The sequence below is a fragment of the Corvus moneduloides genome, chromosome 3, assembly GCF_009650955.1.
Source record: "Corvus moneduloides isolate bCorMon1 chromosome 3, bCorMon1.pri, whole genome shotgun sequence".
Lineage (NCBI taxonomy): Eukaryota > Metazoa > Chordata > Aves > Passeriformes > Corvidae > Corvus > Corvus moneduloides.
Genome location: NC_045478.1, coordinates 88968382 through 88984033, shown reverse-complemented (window position 1 = coordinate 88984033; position 15652 = coordinate 88968382). Strand labels below are relative to the sequence as shown.

At 35.5% G+C, this 15652-nt stretch overlaps 1 protein-coding gene across 6 annotated transcripts in view; it reads left to right on the top strand.

Moving 5' to 3' along the window:
- Positions 1–15652, top strand: part of SDCCAG8 (SHH signaling and ciliogenesis regulator SDCCAG8) — a 109030-nt gene that overhangs the window by 29615 nt on the left and 63763 nt on the right. For all 6 annotated transcript variants that reach the window (XR_004238881.1, XM_032102662.1, XM_032102665.1 and 3 more), the window contains exon 13: positions 10977–11119. Coding sequence is in view for 5 of the 6 variants with exons in the window: in XM_032102662.1 (XP_031958553.1) it covers positions 10977–11119 (143 nt within the window). In the remaining variant the exon portion in view is untranslated. The remainder of the gene's footprint in view (positions 1–10976; positions 11120–15652) is intronic.

The window sequence follows — 15652 nt, the reverse complement described above, 5'->3', positions numbered from 1 at the left end:
GCTTCATGTAGGACAGTAAGTTTATTAAATTAATAATGCAACCTTAGTCTGGAAGCAATATTAATTCAAGTTGTAATGAAAATATATGTAAAATCCAAAGGAGGAGCTTATTAGGTGAAATAACCCTTCAACATGTATAGAAAAATCACACAGTGCAGAAAAACAGAGGTCTTAAAGCATTCTTTTTTTCAAGGTTTGCTTTTTTTTTCACTCCTGCATCCTTTAGGCCTAAGGACACTGAAAAACAAAAAACAGGCTTGTCGTCTGTGTCTTGACAGATATCACAGATAAAAGAGTTGGCATAATCTTGGCATACAAATAAAACAGGATGTGTTTAATAAGATACTTGAAGAAGTATCTTGGATTTTAAATCCTGTTCTCCAACTTGCTTGAGGATTGCCTTTTGAACAAATTACAAAATTTAACAAAATATTTTAACCTCATGTATCAACATACTGGTATATTAATCAGTGTGGGGCTGAATACACCAAAATGTGGTGATTTATAATTTTATATAAATTGAAATGATGAGAGGGAAAGTTCCTATCAACAAAAATTATTAGATAATTAGAAACAAAGTAGATATTCAGTAATTATGTTATTATATTGTTCAAATATGATTGTTGGCTTGTCAAAAAAAAGGAAAACATGCAATTTTGAAATTGTCAGACTCCGTATCTAGCAGCTGTTTTATAGCTGTGGCTCCAGTAACCCAAAAAGTTCTGTATAGGTCCTAGAATTATTTAAACATCAAAGGCAACCCAAGGAGAGTGTTAGAATGCCTTATTCTGTTGTTGTTGCTGGTTGGCTGGGGATTTTTAAATCAAATTTTTACAAGTGTTGATAAGTCATTGCAAATTATTTTGTTTATAAAAAATGAGAACAGTTCAATCACATCTATCTTTATATTTAAAGAAAACCTGAAATGTTTTATCTTATGTGGCACTGAATAGCAAACAATAATTGTTCTTTGGTCTCTCAGCCATGACCTGACCTTCTGGCTAAGAGACAGAGCTGATACCTTCCTTGGCCACCATCTGTTCATAATAAATACATTTTTTTTTTTTTTTTAAAGTAGAGAGACAATAATGTATGAGTATTTTCATGCTATTCTGTATTAAATGATGGCTTTTTCTCTTTTAAAAGCAAAGGATCATGTTTTGGATTGCCTTTTAACATTGAGAGCAAGTTTACTGTTTCTTGAGGTATAATTGTATTTTTAATTGTGCTGTGGATAAATTTCAGTTTGGAAAATATTTTTTAGTTTACATGTAGTGACTTTTAAAAAAGGATTAAAATTATTCAGGTGTGTCAGAATAGGCAGAAAGCCCCACATGTACAATTTAGGATCACCAGACACACACATCTATATGTCAAGTAAATACAGGTTGATATTTATCATATGCTGGTATTTATAAATCTTATTCAAAATTGAACTTACATCATTTAGGAAACCTAAAGAGAGTATATATCTTTGGTCTTACTCTCTTTATCCTAATATCTTTTTTCCTATCTTTATTGTTTGGTTAGGACTAATACCCACATGTCAATATCTGTTATAACTCTCTGTTATTAACATTTTACGTGAATATTTCTTAAAAATTAAGAAGCAATGGGCAATGTTACCATTTAAATTGAATAACTGTTTCGTAATATCATCCATCATGATCCTGATTAACATCAGGATTATGGAGGGAGGTGGGGGGAAAGACATGTACCACACAGTTTCTCTACACAAAAACCACATCTGTTCATCTGGCCCGATATGTTGTAAAGTAGCATAGCCTACTGCCCTCTCTTTTCCTCTCTCAGCCAGCCCTCCCATTGTGGATGTAGCTGTTCTGAAATAACAGTGCATTACTTAATACTTTTACTGCTTAGGAGCAAGCTTTATAAATTACACGAATATAATGCCTTCATGGCAGTAAACTGTGTCCACACTAGGGGTTGTACTAGCACAGCTATATCAGAGAAAAGTCACGCCCTAACCTAAATTGCTGTTATTAGAACAAAAATTGTGTGGCATATTTGACACAGCAGGGCTTCACTTTTATAATACTTTTTTGTTAATTTGTAAGCACTGCATGGCATAATTTATGCATTTCTAACAGAAATCATACTTTTGACACACTATGAAATTGTTCCTCAGATTAACATCACTTGCTCTTTTCAGCCTTGCCTTATAAAAATAAAAATGAAGTTCACTGTTAATAATTTGCTTTCTGTTTATCTGAAATAATTTATATTTGGCTTATAAAATCTTGCAAGCTTCAGCATGTAGAAGTGAAAACAGTTTTTAATATTGGTTTCTGCTGTCCAAGCCAATTTGGGTGTCATCCTTATTAGATAGTTCTTACCAGTAGCATGGCTCCACTGGGAGTTGTGGTGTCCTTGCAATAAAGTAACAGGACATGTTAAATCCAACTCTGGAAACTAACTGCAGCTTTTCAATTTTGCTTTATCATGTTTTATGGAATCAGATAAATGCTTTGTGTAGAAATAAATCCAAGCTAGTAATCTTAACCTGTAAAAAAACCTTTACATTTGGGCAGATATAGTTTGGGCAGATACAGTTTGAAGTGGGGGATTACAGAATTCTGTTGCCTACCTTGTAGGTGACAGAATTAAAAGCTCCAGAAGCACTGTACTAAAACCCACCAGTTTTTAAGAGTTGCCTGCATGGCTGTTCATGAGTCCAAATAAAAAGAAGTTGAGACTCACAGACATGCATAACCTATACAAATAGGAAGAGCTACACACCAAAGTATTTTTCTGCAGTATGACAGAACCTAAATGATGCCTCTGTACATTATAGACTGACAATTTCGCAGACAAATAAAAATCTGGCAAAATTGCAGTCCAAAAGCATTTTGCCAAAGGGTATTTTGGGAATGTTTATCTCATTTGTCATAAATCTGTGATTTATAGTAACCTAATTTAGATGTTACAAGAGGAGAGATTACTGACTCTGTCTTCATCAAAAATAATTCAGGCCAAGAATTTGGGTATATATCCTGGAAATGCTTCAGAGTATCCAAAACAAGACCAGTAACACCTTGTGAAGACCCTGATTCATTGAAATGTCTTTTTATGAATAGATATCAAGCTTTCATGAGTCAGGTTTTAAAATACTAGAGTTTTCAACAGCTGTGACATTCAGCATATCACCAGATGTTTTGAAACTTGCAAGTTTTAATAACTGGTGAAGATAGGATTATGCGTTATGTGTATTATTGTAACAGTCTATATTTATATCTGATATTCTGTTTCCTCATTAGTTATGAAGATGCTCTGGAAATTCTCTTTTGAAAAGAAATTCTATTAAATCAGTAAATGTATACTTGAGTAATATTTGGCAGGGAGAAATACCCCAAAACTCAGAAGACAGCTTGAAACTCTTAGCATGAAATTTTCTCACTTGGTCTGACCTTGAGTATAATGGTCTTAAAAGTAGCAAACCCAAATTGCTTTTGGACAAGAAAGCATTAAGGAAATGTGATAACCTTTACTGTAACTGAACTCTTCCTAATTAATAATTTTGTGTTTTGGGCATTCAGTGCATTAATTTGAAAATGAGTAAATAAGGAGTAAAATGGCAGTACTTTAAGCCTTGCTTTGATAGGAATTTTCTGGCCTGCTCAGGAGGAACATCATTCTTTTCTTTGTAGCTGAACTTACTAGCTCATCTCACGAATTTTGAGGAAGACATTAACCTGCAAGCCTGCCATATATATAAAAATATAATATGGCTGCTGCTGCTGCTATGGCATAGCTTTCCTCTGTCAGCCATCCATTCCTCAAGGGTCAGTGGTATGAGCAGCCTTCATTAAATCTTACCGATTTCCTTAAGAAAAAATCCTTGGGACTAGGATTCCCAGTAGTAGACTTTTCTGTACTCACTTGTCTGCATTTTCTGTACAGGTCTGCTTCCCCTAAGCATCTGGCCTGCTAAGAGGAATAACACAGGATTGGGATTTTATTGTTCATAGGTGTAGGTTGGCCCATGTAACCTTGATCCATATTCTGGCATCCATAGGGATGTCACCCCACAGTATATGGAAAGAGAAAATTGTGTATGTGCATTAAAAATTATTCAGAGTAGGAAAAGAATTGCACATCTCTTGATATAGTGGGTATACATACTTTAAAAAATGCTTGGTTTCTGTTGGGGTTTTTTTCTTCTTCTCTGACTAGAAAAAGTGGTTGTTTTATCAATAGTCATTGTGTCAACAATCAGAAGAAAAAGAGTGTAAAAGTCCCTGTCACTTGTCAGTCATTATTGCATAGGTATTCTTTTCAGCTACTCCTTAATGCTGTCCAGGAAGTAAGAACCAATCTCACATCAGTAGTCTTAAATAGTGTTTGAAAGGATAAAAGGAACAGGTTTTGTTCTCTCCTAGTTTTCAATAATAAAGTAGGTGTAATCTTCCCCTTCCTTCTTTCTACATGCATCCTTCCTTTTCTGAAATTTTTATCAGCAAGTGAACCATGTATTTTGCACTACCTCATTGTCCCCCATCTCCTCCCTGTGCAATACATTAACAAAAAAAATCATCTTGTTCCACTGTGAACAAAATCACTTTCTTATCTCTGCTGGTAGCTGCTGAGTTAATCTGTAGTACAGCAATGTTCTCTGTTAAAATGTGACTGTAATAATATCTATGGGATTGGAAGTTTTGTTCCTGAAATAGTATTGCAGTTCAGATATTTTGGCAAATTAAAAGCAAATATTTTCATGGGAATGATGAGGTAAAATCCTTGTATAGTATGTTTCAGCCATTCACTCTTGTCATTTCCATGGGTATTTATCCACAGGGACCATGGTGCTCTCCAAGAATTTGCACAAGAACAGACCTTAAAGATTATTTCTTAATTAATTAATTAATTAATGTGAGTACTCATATACTATGCAACATAAATTTTTTTCTTGCCCCAGCTAACAACTGCAGGTAACAAGTTTGCTTCAGTGAGATTTAAAGTGTGTTCCTCTAAGCGCATCCACCCTCCATGCTATTCCCACGAAGTTCTACCAGCACCCCTGCTCTTCCTAGCAAACTGCAGGGTCCTGTCTCTCTTAATTCTCCATCAGTTTGGAAGCAGAGATGGCTGCTCTGAGAAAGGCTGATGGCTTTTGCTTAGGTGATGGCTCCTGTCTTGAGGCTGTGCCCTTTAGTGGAGTGCACAAGGTGTGTGGTACTGCCAGGTGCTGTCACACTTTGCAGTACAAGTGACAAAGGGGTCACAAAACTACTTGTCTTTGAGGAATCCAACAGTCCCACCAGATCTGGTTAGGATGACAGCCATCCAAGAAATCACAGCCTGCTTTGCTTGTCTAGGCTATGTCTTCGTTTGTCCCTCTGGTCTCCAGAGATCAATTGATTTGTGAGCTAGCCATACAGAAAAAAACTTCCCAGAGGAGCCATGTGTGTTTCTTGGGGCGACTTTTTGTGTTTCTGGTCAGGTTACTTGCCTTTCCTGTCAGGAAAGGTTTTCAGATTCCTATTTTAGGCTAAATGATTTGCAGAATTTGCAGTAGTCCTGTGGTTTTTTGTGACTTAGCCTCTTAGAAAGAGGTGGTCTTTGTGAACTCTTTGAAGCCTTGTATACATATTTGTATATTCTCACAGCTTTAAAATAAATCTACTTCCAGAAAGGAGGTTTCCCCTTTGAAACCACGTGTAGTTTTCATGAGTACTTTGTATCCTCATTCAGATTTGAATGGGAAGCAGCAGTAATTCAAATAGAATGCAAAAGGGAGAAAGCCCTTGTTGGGATGTGGTGGGGGTTAACCTTGTGATGGCCCTCACTCTCTTTACAAAGTTGGATAGTTCTTCAGGTGCAATATGCTATGTCAGATGGCCATGCCTGGGAGGTCTGAGGTTTAGAGACCACTCTGAACCTAGAGTTGCTTGATTGATATCAGGATTAGGATAGAAATGACTGCAAATGACCCCTGCTGCATATGGACTGATAGTAATCCAGGTGAAACACTTGAAATCTTGCTACCAATCTTGTTTTGTTGATTTTTTTTAATTAAAAAATAATAATAAATAAGAAAATCCAATTAGTTCTGTCCCTGATTAATTAGTGTTATTATTAGGTATGGAAGGCAACATGGATTGAGATCAGTGTTAAATAGTGCAAAAATTTCCTGTCAATGGTGTACATAGTATTTAAATGTATGTGCAAGGCCGTACTGGGGGGCACCTCTTTGAAAGACTTCATCCTGAGCACTATCACTGGTCTCACTGCTTTGAAGGCTACTTTAGTAAATGAAGCTAAGCTTATGAGCATCATGGCCTGTAAAAGTGTATTAACTTGAAGTGTGTCTGTTTTTATAGATGCTGATTGCCTTTAGGGGATGTACATTCAAATACTAACAACCACAGTGATTATATTTCACCTTCTATTACTCTATATTTTTTCTTCTATTTTTGCTTCTATTTTATGCCCCTTTAATCTTTTAGTAAGGGTGGCAAACGAAGTCTGAAACAAAAAAAAAGTATTGTAAATTCACATGAATATTTTACTCTCCAGAGTTATTTTACTGCAGAATTTGGGCAATTATACAGTCAGTGCAGAATTTACTTTTTAGTTTATACTGTGTATGTTTTTTACCTGATGTCTGAACATACTGGGACAACAGTAAATGTCATCAATCACTTAAGAATTAATTTGATTTCAGTTTATTTTTCTTTTTTTTTGAAGTCTTCTAAAGCTGTTTTTTGCATTTTCTTCAGAGTACAAGTTCTTGTATCACCACTTAATCATTCTCATTTGTTAAAAAAAAAAAGTATTTGTCTTCTCTGTCAGTTTGCTGTTATGTAAAATTCTATGGAAAACATCTGCTAGTTTGAAGTATTAAGTTGTATTTTTTGCATACAAGAGAATCAGCATCAGTATGAAAAGAATTAAATAATTACTTTAATCTTTAATTTGACTTCTTTTGAATGAAATTATTATTTAATTTAATCAGATTTAACAGAGATAGAGATAGAGATGTCTAGTTAATTAAAAAGCACATTTTTGCAACATGCATAAGTATTTTTAGGTGAAGATAATGTCAGATAGGTTGACTCAGTGTTTGAGAAATCATCTTTTATGTTTTCCAGTAAGCTGCATTTATGTCACTGAATGAGCATCTCCAGTGTGTTCCCCTAAAAATGCATTGTGAAAATCTGAAGATAATTTTTAAATGCATCACAAACTAATGAATGAGAAGTGAAACACTTCAAGAAAAGATAAAATAGGGTCCTACATGCTCCAAAGTGGAAAACTTAAAATATAAAAGGTGGTTGGTGGTAATACTGAAAAAAGAATAATTGATTTAGAATAAAAATTTACTTCAGTGATACTTCACCAATCCTTCATTTTTGTTTAAGTAAAACTTCTTTTGTGTGACTGAGCTGAATATGGATGCAGGGTGGTGTTAGTGTGTTTCAGCTTACTAATAATGGAGAGGTTTAGCCTGCCATCTTTCCATGGCAAAGTGCCTATTGATATTCCTGGGAGTTTGGGCAACTGCAGAACAAGACATATTAAATAGTACTTTTGAAATTATGTGCAGAAGTAATAAGAACATTAAAGTTGCAGAGTTAAACACCAGAAGTTGCCTGTTCTAACCTTAATGTAGTCTTGTTGTACGTATACATTATGATAATTCTGTTCCTTGTTATACTGAAAATCTGTTTCAGATTTTCTTAAATGCAAGATTGTCATCTGTCTTTTTGCAGTTCTGTGCTCCATCTCTTGTCTCTCACATACATTGAAAAGTTAAGTACCTTGAAGAAATAACTTTCTGATCATGTGGTAAAAAAGCTGTATCACAGGTGATAGGCACTGAGGGATCAAATTAACACTGCATGAGAAACAGAGCTGTCAGCAAAATGCTTTAGTTGGTGGTTTGTTTCTGTTTCTGTCCCTACAATTACACTGGGACCTGGATAGCAGCTACAGAACTGCTTGCAGCTTCCTGATAGAAGAAATGGTAACTGAAGTAACATGAAAATTATTCTGAGTAAAAGTTGGGAAAAACGGTGCTGATAAGGTTCCCTGCAGAAACAGTGAAGAAGACTCATTGATTCTGTAATTTCTCTGTAGATTAAATCCCAATTACATTGTGATGACCTAATGATGGACTATACATATTTCAGAATTCAGGACAGAGTGTATTTGTGAGACTATTATTGTTGACAGGAGGGAGAAGAGGGTTGTTTTTTATTACATGAACATGGCTCAGATTCTGAGTGTTCATGTTTCAAATTATTACCTGAGTTTTTAAACTGAAGTATCCCATAGTGTTGAGAGTCTGGTCTGTTTGCAGCCTGTAAATGTGGTGTGGTGTGTGGCTCCTACCAAATTATTTTGAATGAACATGTTTTGGTGTTTCAAAAAGAATAATTTAGTTGATAAGCCTAAATATACCTGGACTGGCTGTTTCTGAGTTGCTGTTCACGTGGTTTTTTGGGTGGCATTTTTCTGCCATCCCTTTCTCATGAGGTTGTCTGCTGTTTCTGCCATGGTCATTACCAGAGTTTTTGTGTAGAATTCCTATTCTTCATATAGCTCATGGTGCAAGTACCTCCAAACATTGATATTTTAAGATGTTTATGTATGTCTGTATATACCTACACATGTGCACAAACGTATGTACATGTGTACATGAGTGTAAAGGAGCTGATACTGGATTTTGGAATTACTGATGAAAATAGCACAAGTAAAATTGTTCTTCAAGCCACATGTTTGTTTTCTTGATACTTCTAATAGAAATTATAAGACACCTGTGAATGTTTAAAGATCTGTCATGAAGTGACACTTCCCTATCTGAGAATTTCCCCCTGCACTTTCATGACAAGTGAAAGCTATGTATGTGTTCTTGAGTTCAGCCCTGAAGGTTCAACATCTGGCTGATGGAAACGAAACATTTTCACCAGAGGTTCTTGCACTTGGAATTTGCTTCCTTCTGTGGGTCTGTGTCAAAACCTGACTGAGCCTGTTTAACTCGAGGCAATGGTGTAAAGCCCATCTGTTCCTTGAAACGTTTCCCTCAAGGAGTGATCTAGAGTGTATTTATGTTCTCAGCTGTGGTTGTGCTTTTTTTAAGTACTTAGCTGATGCTTTTGGACTAATGTGTGGTTTGGGGTTGTTTAAAGGTGTGCTGAAGGGATGTACTTTTAAAGCAAATTTTAGGAATGTTGCAGAACTTCCCTATCTTTAACTTGTAATGACAGTGAAGACTTCATGTCCCTGTTTATTATGGATGGAGAAATAACACCTATGAACTGCTACTGTTAAGAAGAATAGAGAACCCACTGAGACTTCTATTTAAAATACACAAAAGTCCATGAAAAGTGAAAATGCAAAGCATTTGCAACTGAATATCTTTGAGCACCTGATTTTAAAAAATTCTGTTAGTGTAATAGGTTGTTATATTCTTTTGAAGGGAAGACTATTAATGATTTTGTAGATAATTTTACTATCTTTGCATTTGAACTTGGAATTCCCAATATTATTTGATAGGAGGTGCATGTGATAAACAAGGTAACATGTAAATTCCAGTTAAAATTTCCTTCATGAACCTTTGTTGAGTGCTCTTGGGGGGGGGGGGGGGGGAGAAAGTGTACAGTTAAGTGGCAAAACTAAAAATTAAAAAACTCCCAGCCCTATGATACGGTGTTGTTTTTCTGCATTAAGAGATTGTATTAGTCTGAGTTCATAACTTAATGTAAGTAGTTTAGCTTACATTTTTATGGGTTGAAAAGAGACAAGGTTTTACGAAAGTGCTTCAAATGTAAATATTGGGTTGGGGTTATATTCATTTGTTTTTGTAGGATGTTTGAATAATTTCATTAATTAAAGAAGATACTGTGTCTTGTCTACACGAGGAAGCTATCACAAATAAGCTATGGTATGAATTTAAAGTATAATAGCTATTCAGTACTAACTCCTTATAATAAGAACAGTTTTATTCTGTACTACAAATGACCTTTCACAGTATAGTTGACTGAAAAACATGCAAGTTCCCTCCAGCCCCAATGACAAGTAAATATTTATGTAGGGAGTTAATGCAGAACAGTTGTTACATGGTAAAATTACATTGTCAGCTTATTCTGTACTCTAATGGCCTTTTTAAAAGCATCCTTAGGACAAAGTATAGTATTGTGTTACAGATGTATTCCTACAGGTACTTTTATGTTGTATATGGACTTAAAGAAAAATATATTATTTCTGAGAAATTTTATGAAAAATGTTTAAATTGCTGACAATATAAGTGAGAAAACATAAGTCTAGTATGTATCACTGGAATTGAAGATGCTGGTCATGCAAACTTGACTATTGTTTGTAAAATAAATTAACAGAGTCATCAACTTGATATACAAAGACTAATGATATTAATAAAATAAAAGGATTAACAGCAGCTGGTATATTTAGGGTTCAGACAGAAGTAATAAATTACTTATTTTCAATAATGGTAAAATCACAAAATTACCTTTATTCTCTTGCGAAATACTAGGTGACAAAGCTAAATGCCCACTTCTCATTGGTTAGGTAATAGGCATCAAAAAATAAAAATAAATTAATTATCACAAGAGCTATCCTGTGTCAAGCAGCTTCCAAAGATGGTGACTGTTCGGCTGCCCTTCTGGCTCTCTACCACAGTGAATTCAGGCCACAAATATGGAGCCTTCACATAAGAAAATTGGAAAATATTTGAATGCCTGTAACTCTTAGGCAGCATGAACACAACAATGTTGATTGTATATTAGAGTATTTAAATATGAAACACATTTTGGCTTCTCATAAGAATGTAATTTCAAATACTTCAATTTGCTTGTTTTGCAGTTTTTATCAAGTACTTTTGTTCAAAAACAGAAGTGTGCATTATTTTCAGGTGCTTTGATCATGGTTTTTTTTTCTTAAAATGTATCTCTATGTATTTTTTAAATATACTTTCTTTGGTTCTATAATTTCCTAAGAAAATAGAAAAACTGGGATTAGAGTTGAATGGAAACAAACAGCGTTTGGAACAAGCCCAGCAGGATGTGACAGGAGCCAGAGAGGAGTGCCTAAAACTGACAGAACTGCTGAGTAAATCTGAGCACCAACTGCACCTCACCAGGTACCCCTTATCCTATTACATGCTGTAGTACCAATTTCATTCTGCTAATTTTTTGCCACAGGCTTCCCCACAGTTGTTGTAGATACTTGCAGTCATTGACTGCACGGGCAGCTCTCAGTCATGTTAGAAGGGGAGATTTGAATAAGTGAGTTATGAACTACAATGTGAATTATGAACTATAATTTATGAAAGTGAATTACTAGTGTGTAGAAGAGGAAATGTTCAGCTTTGGTGAAGAGGTGGCATGCTTCTAGGCAGGAAGAAGAGCAAGGGAGACTGCAGCTACTTTTTCTTTCTGTTGCTGTGCTTGGTAGGACAAATACATTTGGAATGTTTGACACTGTAGTGTAGAACAGCACCTTTAAGCATAGGAGTTCTCAGAGTAATAACCTGAAATTTCATCAGCAGAATGACCAGGAATCTGTATATAAATATATAAATTAACATAATTTTGTCTATATGAGGCAAGCTCAAGTATGTGAGGAGGGTGTTTCAGTCTCTTGCTCAGTGAAGATACAGTACAGTGCAATGTGTGATCAGAGACTTCCCCTGTGCATATTCCATCCTTGGGTATAGTTCCCAATGTCTTTTGCTGCACTATTCATTACATGTTTCTAGAGAACTCCAGAAGGTTGACATGCCAATTATTCATTGCAACTTGAGTTTGGGTAACTACAGAACTTTTTCCTTTTGCCTCGGAAAATGCTACTGTCCAACTGTTTGCAGGCTTTTGGTTGTATGTGGGGGGTTTTTTGTACCATTGCCCTGCTCCCCCCAAGAATGCACATCCATAAACAGATCTGGCAGCTTTTACTCAGTACTTAAGGGAAAAAGTTAAGTTAGTTTAAATTTTTCATGGGGGGAAAAAAAAGCTCAGATTTTTATCACTTAACAGAAGTCTGTGTGCTTCTCCAAGTCTTGTACTTTTTGGGCTTTGTGAGAATTCTGCCATTGAGTAAATGGAAATAAAACAGAACCTTGTCTAAACTATTAAATTCAATGAATCATTTTTTTTATTCAGCTAAATTTCTGTGTAATTCAGAGCACGGTTGTTTAACAGATGGAAGAAAGTACCACTCTAACAGCCTGTATTTAGAGAAAAAAATATGCTAGAGGTTAATGAACTTGAAAAAAGTTTTGGGTGAGTTGTTAAGATATCTAAAGTTTGGATTTAGCAGAACTTTATTAATAATGATTTGTTGTGATAGTTAACCAAATGGCTTTACCACGCTCCTTTTAGCAAAGGCTGATTATATGCAATAAAGCTCTGGATATCTTGGATAAATCTGACTAGCGAATTTATAATTTTTTTTTTTTTTTTTGGTGAAAATACTCAAAATGTAAAAAATGAGGATTACTGCCTGCTTTTACTTAGCAAAGTAATTAAAGCTGGATACCTAGCACACAGATGATTCAGGTAGCTTTTCAATGTATGATCTCTGACTCGGAAAGTTTCTGAGATGCAAATCACTGGAGGCTGGGAACAGTATTTTGGGCAAGTAATGCTCTGTGCTGACCCTGTTCTCATACAATTTCACAGGCACCTGCTTTTTGAGACAGATGCTGAACTGCCATGGCTGCTTTGACCTACTGCAGACACTCTTCTGCAAGGTCCTCACCTCCTTGGGATTTTTTTGGTTGTTTTGGGGGGTTTTTTTGTGGGTTTGGGGGGTTTGGTTGGTTGGGTTTTATTTTTTTGGGTTGGGTTGGGGTTTTTTTGTAATACTGTGTGTTCGTGTTTGGCATCTCCTTACAAGAATTGAAATATTTGCTATGTTGACATGTATTTATTGGAAAAATGTATATGTTGAGGCATGGGAAATAGGTTCAAATCTTTCTTCTTGACATTCCCCAAATTCTGTAACACTTTGTAGATTTTAGTGTTCTCTGTACACTTGGGAGTGTCTGTCTGGTTTCCAGGAATACATTAGGTGATGTTGCTTAAAGAAGAAGGGGGAGAAGTGATGAGCAATTTGTTGCTCCTGAACTATTACCTGTTTTCCCCTTGAACTGAAATTCATAGGGCAGAGTTTGAGATGTTCTCGTAGTGTCGCCTAGTTGCAGAGGAAAACATCCCCTACTGAAATGAAACTTGTCCTTAGCCTGTACTCTTTTTCTTCCTCTCAGCTCACTTCCTCACAGAACAGGTTTTCTGTGTTAGTGAAGGTATAAAAGTTACATGTCTCTAGTGGCATTAGTTTTGCATTTTGAACTCAGTGTGTTTTTCATGGATTGGTACATCCATAGTTGTTGCATGTAAATTATATTCACTTGGTTTGCCTTCTTTCATTTATTCCCTTCACCTCAAATGGCAACTGTGTCAGTGAAAATACTTGAAGGGTAGGGGTAATAGCAATCCTATGGGGGTTGTAGACTCATTCACTGTAGCGCTTGCCAAGGAAAACAGATTTTAAGCTCTAGAGTCCTGCCTGTGGGAGGTTGCTGCAGAAATTGCACTGATTTAGTGCATCTCTTGGGTATTCTGGCCTTGGCCTCGTCTTGCTGATTCTCTTCTTTTCAGGAGAGGACCAGCTGGTTCACTCCAAGTCTTCTCACAATGCTGGAGTTGAGGGAGGCCTGTACTGCTGTTTACACCATTGTGGATAGTTTTTCTGTTGCCTTGCATGACCTGTCTGTGCTGTTCTGGCAGAAATTAGAGGTAGTTGAGGAGATACAGAAAGAATTCTTTGTTTTGTATGAATTATTGTATTACTAAGGAGAAAAGCTTCACTAATCCACTGATTCTAAGTTTGGATATTGTAAATAAATAGGATTATAAAAAAATGAATACAAGAACTTTGGATTTTAATGTACAAAAATGAGATAAATGTATATGAAAGGAATAAATGAGAAAAAACATGCAGTCTGTGTCATAATGAGAAAAGAAAGTACTTTGAGAACAGCACTCTTCTCCAGGAGTCCCACTTCTTTGCTGTATCCTAGTTTTCAGACACTGTTGATTGATTACCAACTAAACAGCTTCTAACTTAACAAAATGTACTTGTTAAAAATGAAGAAAAAAAGGTTACAATTAGCTATTCTAAACCATTGCCACAGAGTTTAAAATTGCCTTTTCCTGTCACCTTTCTTCCTGGAGCAATATGTTGCTTAGAAATACTTGCTATTAACATGCACTTTCTGCTATTGAATCTAGTTAGTAATTCTAATTTGTGTATCTTCAAAAGACTGGGGAAATATAGAACTTCTACTGTGTAGTTTTGCTTGTCAGTCGTAATTTTGCAGATGTCACCATGCTATGAAACTGACCATGATTGTTTAAAGTTTTCTTGGGGGTTTCTTTCACCCTAGTTTCAGCTTTGAGGTTACTGTAGTAGGAGAACCTTATGAAATTAGTTCGTAAGTCAGAGTTAAATTGCTGTTGCTTTGGCAAGGTTAGGTCTTGCTAATGAAACTTACCTGAAGCCCTTCTTCAGAGAGTAGAAAACATACAGGTCTATTGTCCTTAGTTAATGAGAAAATAGTCATTAAAAATCATATCAATATGCTTATGGAAAAGATCATATAAAACATGCAAGATGTTAACAACTTGTCTGTATCTTAGTGTGCCATCTAATGTAAAAAAAAATTTTCACTATTCTTGTGTAACAGAATCATCATTAAAAAGCATTCCTCTTTTTCATTCAAACCAGATCTGAAGGTATTATTTGTTTCAGTTGCAGTCAGATGTAGTTCCTTTTTACATATGCCAAAGAAGTTAAATAATCCCTAAGAAGCGAGTGAATCATCAATTTTCAAAATTGAAATTATTATGTCATTATGCATTTTCTCAGGTATGAAGATAGATGGATAGATAAATAGATGGCTCAAGATTTTTTGACTGAAATGTCATCTGAAATTTGATAGGAAATATAATTGACTAGAATAGAAGCAGATTTAGCTTACTTTAAATTTTATTGTTCTTGTTTGCTTGTATGAAACACTGTGAGAACTTCTGAAGGTCAGCTTGTAGGTAGGGAAAATTACAAAATGAACACATGCTTTCATGTTCCGGTGACCCACCAAGCTGACCTAAATCCCTGTGTCACTCTCTTGAAGGATCCCCGTTATGTGATATTTCTTCCCTCTTTTTGACAATGATATGATTGCTAGAAAGCAGCATACCTAAGGAAGTGCCAATTGGGTTTTAGCAGTGCTGTAGTCATCCTACTGCGCATTGGTGCTTCTTGCTAGTTTCAGTGACTCCATTAAGGCTAATTTCTATTACACATATAATAACTAAAGCACATACCCTTCCAGGTTAATATGGCATTATTTAATCTCTGATGCTCTGGTGTTGAGCTGTATGTCATCACTGGTGTTCCTTGTTAGAATTTACAACCTGACTTATTAATTGATTTCTCTACTTAAGCTTTACTATTAAATGATGAAATGTAAACTTCCTGGTGGTTATTCACAGCCCTCTAGGGAGTTGCCCAATACTTAGTATTTATTGGGGTTTTTTTTTCTAGTAGTATCTATTCGTTAGGAACATGCTTAATACCATGCCTTTTCCAAAAATTTTAGCACCTCAGA